Genomic DNA, 8,333 nt, shown 5'->3' with positions numbered 1-8,333 from the left:
AGTCCTATCAGTGTATAGACGAGCCTTTTGAACTCGTTCAATGTAAAATCTGTTCAAATGAGGTAGTTTAACACCAGAGAAAAAAAAAGAAAAAGAAAAAAAGAGAGCTGTTAAGACGACTACATTTAAGAATAAATACAATAAATAATAGTGCTAACCATAAATGTACCTTCAGGACGAAGGTTCCCTAACTTTCCTATATAGGGAGCAAATGGATCCCTGCCAACCTCAACAGGGTGTCCAGCCTAGAAACCAGAGACAAAGAAGAACTCTATCTTCCAGTTCCTATCTGAGGTGACTATGGACTTTGTTAACCTATAATCTTTCCCTCTGGCTGTGAATTGGTAGAAGCCAAGGGATTGGTTAATCTTGGAGGGTTTGTAGCAGTAAAGGAACTCGTCCACAGTGAGAGGACGATCCCCCTTAAACACCTCCCTCCACAAAACTTGCATAGAGACAACTAGACTCCATGCATTGGGATTGAATTGACATGTACCTAAACCCAATCTAGTTAGCAACTCCCTAGCAAAGGCATTAAGAGGAAACCTCAAACCCCCCAAGAGATAAGCCTTATAAATGCCAACACCAAAATAGGGTTGGCAACACCACTCCCCATGTATAGGTAACCTGGGGTTTAGATCCTTAGGAATTTGATACCAAGTCTTAAGGGAGTCTAACCTTTTCTCGTTTGTCTTAGAAGTGACCCTTACAGCATAACTGCAAACTATCTCAACCTCGTCTTGAATAGTATACAAGGGAGCACTTGTACCAGCCCTAGACCTGGAATTAGCCCTCGTCCTTAGTTCTTCTGGAAGAACCTCTAAGGGAACCCTAAGGACACCAGACGTGTATTTATCCATGGTGTTTCCCCCACTGCTACCATTGCTACCACTACCACTATTATCACCAGAGCCACTAAAACTACTAGGGTCGTAATACTTGTCTATGGCCTTATCAACGCTATTGCTAGAAGAAGAAAGGACAACCTCAGACATTTTTTAAGGAAACTTAAAATCTAAGGAGGAGGACAGAGAAAATACCTGGATCTATACGAAAGGAGACTATAGACGCGTGAAACTTCTAGATGACGCGCTAAGACGAGGGATGTCAAAGAAGAAAATTTCAGAAATGTAAAGGGTAGTAGAGGAATTCCACTATTTATAGATAACAGACTTTAGCATCTGAAGCGACATAACCAACCAAAAGCTGACACGTGGCATACTCCTCGAAAAATGAATTGACATGACCAGCCACTAATTGGGTCGTGACACATGGCACACCTAATCACTGACATAAATACATACGTCCAAAGAATGGCATCAGGTTATACAATTCCCTAGACGACCCATGGACAAGGGGGCAACTGATGGCGTAATAAATACACCAACTCCAAAATTGTCCATGATGGTCGTCTAGGGCAAGGATAGGAAAATGAAGTTGTATTGAATGCTCGTCCATCCAGAATGATGGTTGGACGACCTCCGTACATTCCAAGCATATTTCTTTATACAGGTCTTGGATGACTCCGCGTTCCTATTTTGTAGCACAAGTAAAAACCGAGGTTCGTTGCTACAAAATTGCTTTCAGTGATGGTTATGGAAAATAAGGCCAAACAATAATAACTTCCATGACAGTTATGGGAGTTAACTCCGAACCTTTTGACCTCCTCAATAATAGGGGAAGTTATCAGACAAGTAACCGTTTCAGATGCTATATAAGCATTCCTCTACGCCAAGTGAGAGAAAATACTAACTTTATGATCGGAGGGTTATTGGCCGGTCCTCCCCGGTCACCTTTGATTGTGTGTTCTTCTCTTTCAGGTTTTCTAAGTGATTCTCTTGTCATTGAAGCCTGAAGCATTCAGTCTACTGATTTTACATCGTATCATCACCATCTTTTACGAACATTTTAAATGAAAAATTCAAAATCTAAACATGTAAACGATGACATAGTTATTGATCTCAGATTATCTTGACAACTTTCAAGTATGTAAAATATAAGAAAAAAATCTAATCTAATTGTGAAGTTTTTATTAAAATTTGCATCTAATTAAAAAATATTGAGTAATGTATGATATCTTAAAGTTACACATACCCATCAATAAGAAAGAAGCAATTTAAAGGAAATCTTATAAAGTTGCCTTTGTTGGTTGAATTGGATAAGGGAAAGGTTTCTAAATACCAACTATCAAGTGTACTGGATTCAAATCTTCAATGGGACATTGAAGTGCATGGATTGAAGATTTACGTTGCAACAATTTACTATCAGAGATATATGGGATTCAAAGCTTAGTTTGGTAACCGTATTTAGATTTATTACGAATAGGGTTATTCTACCTGTAAATCTCTATCTTATAGTGAAACTGTTTTCCTCGGGATTGATAAGGTCAATCCCCCCTAGGTTTTTCCTTTGGAACAATTTGTTTCATTAGGTTTAATTTTCTGGGTCATCATATCTTGTCTAATTTATATTTCCCCACTTGCATGATTATGATGATTATGTGTTTAGCCTAAAGCTTGCATAACATAACTAATAATCAACTTGGCTTTAATTTGGTTAAATATAGTGTTTATTCTGGGGTCTAAAACTAACATTCTCTTTAAAAGTGTACTACATTGCATTTAGTTGTAGTACTCTTATTTTCGTACGTTTATTGTATTACTTATTTAATTTGTACTTAGAACATGTACTATCATTCATGGGTAAGGTTGGCATTGTTCAGGGTTAATATTCCTATATAAGTTTTTGGGAAAAACCTAATTAAGGTGGGCATTGATCAGTTCCCTCTTCCCTTTTTATTATTTTTTTATTATTTTTTTATTTCTTTTTTTAATTTTTAATTTTTAATTTTTTAAGTTCAATAGCTAAGAGATGGAGAATTTATATTCTAAAGATCTTTCTTGGAAATATTATAAATGGTCAATTGAGTTACAAAACTCGTTTTGAAAGTTGTTAGTTTGTAAAGATTTGTTTCAATCGTGATGAAATGTCTCTATTTTTTGTTTTCAAAGGAGGACAACCCACTTCATCAACAAGATTTAATTTTTCACGAATATACAGGTACTGCAATGACTTCTTACTTTTTATTTTTATTTTTGGTAATAGAGTGACTACATGTATGTGTGTAGCTTTCACGGTAGAGTGGAGGTACCTCTAGTGATTAGCCTCTTAATGATAAAGTGGACTCCTTACGGTTGTGAGGATTGAGCTTTTAGTATATATGATACTTTTATCCAAGTTTAAGGGTTCGTTTGGATGCAGTTTATTTTGCTGAAAATTGAAAATACTGTAACAAAATAATTTTTAAATGTGTAAATAGCACTGTGAGACCCATTTTTAATATTTTTTTTAATAAAGTGGTTGTGGGTCCAGTGAATAGTGCACAATGTCTCCTGCATAGTGTAATCCATGTGCATGATCAGTGCGGTTATTGTTCATAAGCCTAAATGCAATATTCATGTCCCATGAACAGTGCAAGAGGCACTTATAAAGAAAAAAAAAAAAAAATGCAAACGCAAACGCAGGGGGAGAGACGCGTATCCAAACGCTCACTAAGGCTACTATTTGAAAGAATGGAATCTCGATGCGGTCATTGTGATGAACATCACAAATGAGGAGATATTATTATGGTGCACTACGTGCATACCTCCATGGAAATCTTTATATATTAACTAAAGGTCTATTTTATTTATAAAAATAAAAAGAAAGAAAACTAAAATTGTATTATTTATTTATTTATTTATTTATATTAGGTTTCATTAGTTATTTAGATTCTTGGTTTTTTATTTGGGTCTATTCAAACTAAGCATAAGAATTATTACAAATATTTACATAGTGCGTCGAATACGAGTTCGACATACCAAAATCTAAGAGAGTTCTTAGTTGCATCCAATTTATTTATTTATTTATTTTATTTTATTTTTTTAAGAAATCAGCTACTTATTAATTTCCCTTACAATAAGAAATCAGCATCTCTAAACAGGATATTGCACTCTCTAATAATAGAAGAATAATAGTTATGACGTGTAAATCAAAAAGTGTAAAACTAGTTTAGCATTAATTTTAATTATTAAATTATATGAGTTTTAATTAATTTAATTAGTAAAATCTCAAATCTTTAAATAAAAAATGTTTAGAATTTGAATCTTGCATACACGTATAATTAATTAAAATCTGATAATAAAAGAAATTATCATGGAGTGCACCTTATTTGTTCAAATTATAAAATCATCCTCGATTCTCCACAGCTCATTTTTAAAACACTCAATCGGTTGTCGTCTTACATCTTTGTATTACTGTTCCTCACACAAAAAAAAATCAATGCTCCACATGCTCAATGATTTACAGTAACACCGACAATTTGGAAAACTTCGTGGCTACATCTGATTTATATTTTAAAACATTATTGCGCGAACATACACATGTGCTTCACATGTCTCTACAGAATTTCTTCTCATACTTAGCTTCTCCCTATGATCTTGCAATTGATTAGTTTTTTCTTTTTCTTTTAAACTTTTATATATTCTTTGTTTCCACACAACGGTCGATGGCTGAGATATTTTTAATTAATTAAGATTCAAAAATGTTTTCAAACTTCTGGGGAAAGGCATTCCTACACATGGACCAAACAAGCCATCATATGTCCTACCAGATTTTGTTTTCCCTTTTTGACATAAAAATAATTCATCAACAATGTTGATAATTTAAATAAAAAAAAAAAAATTGGAACATAGTGGCAAATTCAGTCTGTTCTGACCTCTCTTTACTTTTTTATTTTTATTTTTTGGACCTGAAAAAATCTCCATCGTTGAGATTGTTTTTTGTGTACAAGAAGACACTGTCAGAAATATAATTTTTTGCCATCAGACTTGACCCGAACTTTGAAACTTCCTATAAATAGATGAGCATTCTTGTAATGAAAATCCATACGTGGTGCCTGTCTACATCACTTAGTTCAATTTAAGAGCTCTCAGAATTTCAAACATGGTTGAGACTCAAAAACGTAGAAGAATTTTTATTTCTTTGCTGGCCTTCTGTATCTTTTATTCAATCAATGTTCTAACCGTTGAGGCAAAAACTCACTATCACGTCTGGGACGTGAAGTATACCTATAAATTTCCAGATTGCTACAAGAAGCTAGCTATAACAATCAACGGGGAGTCTCCAGGGCCTACAATCTATGCACAACAAGGAGATACAGTTGTTGTTAGGCTTACAAACACTATGTTAACTGAGAATGTTGCAGTGCATTGGCATGGAATCCGACAGGTATTGTAATTATTTACATTGTGCTTTTCATATTACTAAACCCCGCTGTTGAAAACAAAGTAACAGACAAAAAAATTTAGGACCGAACTGTTCTTAATTATTGAGATTTTGATTTCTAATTTTTTTTTTTTTTATTGCAACTTTGTTTGTGCTTGCTTGGCTACAGTATGGAACACCTTGGCATGATGGAACTGATGGGGTTACTCAATGTGCAATTATGCCCGGAGAAACCTTGGATTACAAGTTTGTAGTTGATAGAGTAAGTCTCAAATTAGCAAACATTGCGAGAAGATCCATTCAGATTTTCAGTACCAACAATTTGTTTATTTTTTTTATTTTTTAGTTTTTTCCCTTCCTAACACTATGTTTTTGAAAATGTAGGCTGGGACTTATCTTTACCATGCGCATTATGGAATGCAAATATCAGCAGGGCTGTATGGATTCATTATTGTAAAACTACCTGACGGAGTTTCTGAGCCCTTTGCCTATGATCATGACCATACCATTCTTCTTAAAGATTGGTATCACGGTAGTACTTACGAAGAAGCCGTAGGCTTATCTTCCATTCCCTTTAAATGGGTAGGAGAACCACAGGTAACAGATTTAATCATACTACTACATATAAAAATAGAAATGTGTTTTCACATAAAACCATAACAATATTTCCTGATCTACTTTTCAGTCACTCTTGATAAATGGAAGAGGAAGGTTCAACTGCTCTGCTGCAGACACAGCTTCCGGAGTTTGTAATGCAACAAATTCAGATTGCTCTCCCTATTCTTTGACAGTAGTCCCTGGAAAAACGTACAGACTAAGGATTGCCAGCTTGACTTCTCTATCGGCATTGAGCTTTGAAATTGAGGTAATTTTTGATATCTTGGAGTATCTCCATTTGATTACATAATGGTCCATTTGGATTGAGCAGATGTAGAGTAGAGTAGAGTAGAATTGACACAAAATTAGCCTATTTTCTGCCACCTCTAATTGAGCGGGTGTCCGTTTCCCCTCCCTTCTACTAAATCCAAACAGGTCCTAAGTGTTTGTTATTTTGTCATGTGTTAGGTTTTACGTCAGATAATTGTTAGGCTGAGTTAGCCTATATAAGTGATTACAAGGAACTCTGATTACAACTTGATTTGTTCTTTTGGAGCAAAATGCCATATGTGACTATTGTATTTTTGGGTTACCACGTAATTAATGTCATAAAGTTTCATAACATACTTTCTGATCTATGCTGCAGGGCCATAACGTGACTGTGGTTGAAGCGGATGGAAGCTTTGTTGAGCCATTTGTAACAAAGAGCCTATACATAAATTCTGGTGAGACATACTCAGTGATAGTAAAAGCAGACCAAGACTCTAAAAGAAACTATTGGATCACAACTAATGTTGTTGGCCGAAAACCTTCAACTCCAACTGGTCTAGGCATCTTCAATTACTATCCAAATTATCACTACAAATACCCAACAACAGAACCAACCACTGGTCCTTTTTGGAATGACACGGCTTCAAAATTGGCTCAAAGCCGTGCCATCAAAGCCCACCATGACTATGTCACAGCACCACCTCCTACATCGGATAGGGTCATTGTGCTTCTCAACACACAAAATTTGGTCAATGATATTTACCGCTGGTCTTTAAATAATATATCACTTAGCCTTCCACTTACTCCTTTCCTTGTTTCACTAAAACATAATTTCACTGATACATTTGATCAAAACCCACCTCCGGATACTTATGATGTTGAAAATTATGACATATACAGCGTAGCTGAGAATAAAAATGCCACTTCTAGCAATCCCATTTATAGGATAGACTTCAATACCACAGTGGATATTATACTTCAAAATGCAAACACTATGACCAATGCTACAAGTGAGACACATCCGTGGCATTTGCATGGCCATGACTTTTGGATATTAGGCTATGGAGACGGTAAGTTCAATATTACAAAGGACCCAAAAAGCTATAACCTCGCAAATCCAATCATGAGGAATACTGTGCCACTATATCCGTATGGATGGACTGCTTTGAGATTTCGGGCTGATAATCCTGGAGTTTGGTTGTTCCATTGTCATATTGAGTCGCACTTCTATATGGGCATGGGAGTTGTGTTTGAAGCTGGAATAGACAAAGTGGGTGCTTTGCCAAAGTCTATTATGGGCTGTGGTAAGACTAAACACATGATCAATCCTTAAGTTTTGAAGATGAGATGAGTAAATATTTTGTATTAACTAATGCGGATTAATTAAGCCCATTTTCTTTAAACAAGCCGGTATTGTTATTCCTTCTGTGTTGTATGGTACATCCAATATTCAATTTTGGGAGGTCCCAAAACATTGTCTATTTTAATTTATCTGTTTTATTGGAAAAGAATGTGTGTGTTAATACTTTTGCAGAATTGCTAGTTTTGTACGAATTTAAAAGCTTTTTACTCAACAATGCCAGCATTTACTTGGGCCGGATCTTACTTGATCTCAAAGTTGGGCCAATGTTCAATCCGGACTTGTGCCTCCGATTGGATACTGTTTGAAAGCTCAACTGACTGTGTTGTCTCAAGCGCGTGTGATGATGTGGACAGTCTAATTATTTAGAATAAGTGAATGACTAGTGTGGGATCTAAAATATATATATATATATATATATCAAACAAACAAACAAAAATAAATAAATAAATATGTAATTCATGTGAGCCTCATAAATAATAGGAAAATAAATAATAAGGCTGTAAATTATATATCAACTACTACAATGGAATAATTACAGCCAACTACACTGGCTAGACAATTGCAGTCAACTGAATGCTCCTAAAAGCATGCTATCCTGCAGATTTGGTGGAGACTATGGCATAATAGATTTTCACAAACTCTTGGCATAATGGATTTTCACAACCTTTCTTTTTGAAACACTTTAAACAAAACTCACCAAGGCATCTTAGTATGAAACAGAAATAAAGATTGCATACATAAAGAAACATGTGTATAAAGAGAGAAAAGAAATAACACATGGAGAGATAGGTGAAAAACAACATACATCATCACACACACACAGACACACACACACATA

General features: G+C 35.1%; 1 protein-coding gene across 1 annotated transcript; it reads left to right on the top strand.

Moving 5' to 3' along the window:
- The first annotated feature begins 4,866 nt into the window (after nt 1-4,866).
- Nucleotides 4,867-7,668, top strand: LOC112003295 (L-ascorbate oxidase). The gene is made up of 5 exons (XM_024035481.2): nt 4,867-5,268; nt 5,435-5,527; nt 5,650-5,862; nt 5,951-6,130; nt 6,509-7,668. The coding sequence occupies exons 1-5, from the start codon at nt 4,984-4,986 to the stop codon at nt 7,463-7,465; spliced, it is 1,728 nt and encodes a 575-aa protein (XP_023891249.1). The 5' UTR covers nt 4,867-4,983; the 3' UTR covers nt 7,466-7,668.
- Nucleotides 7,669-8,333: the final 665 nt, after the last annotated feature.

This window comes from Quercus suber, unplaced genomic scaffold, assembly GCF_002906115.3.
Source record: "Quercus suber isolate HL8 unplaced genomic scaffold, Cork oak 2.0 scaffold_268, whole genome shotgun sequence".
NCBI lineage: Eukaryota > Viridiplantae > Streptophyta > Magnoliopsida > Fagales > Fagaceae > Quercus > Quercus suber.
The sequence above is the reverse complement of the archived record's forward strand: the minus strand, read 5'-3'. Positions and strand labels throughout refer to the sequence as shown.

Excerpts from the sequence above, each read along its gene's own strand:
- LOC112003295 (XM_024035481.2), top strand. The coding sequence starts at position 4,984 with ATGGTTGAGACTCAAAAACGTAGAAGAATTTTTATTTCTTTGCTGGCC. Across the intron at positions 5,269-5,434 it reads ATTGGCATGGAATCCGACAG|TATGGAACACCTTGGCATGA; the intron begins GTATTGTAATTA and ends GCTTGGCTACAG. Across the intron at positions 5,528-5,649 it reads ACAAGTTTGTAGTTGATAGA|GCTGGGACTTATCTTTACCA; the intron begins GTAAGTCTCAAA and ends TTGAAAATGTAG.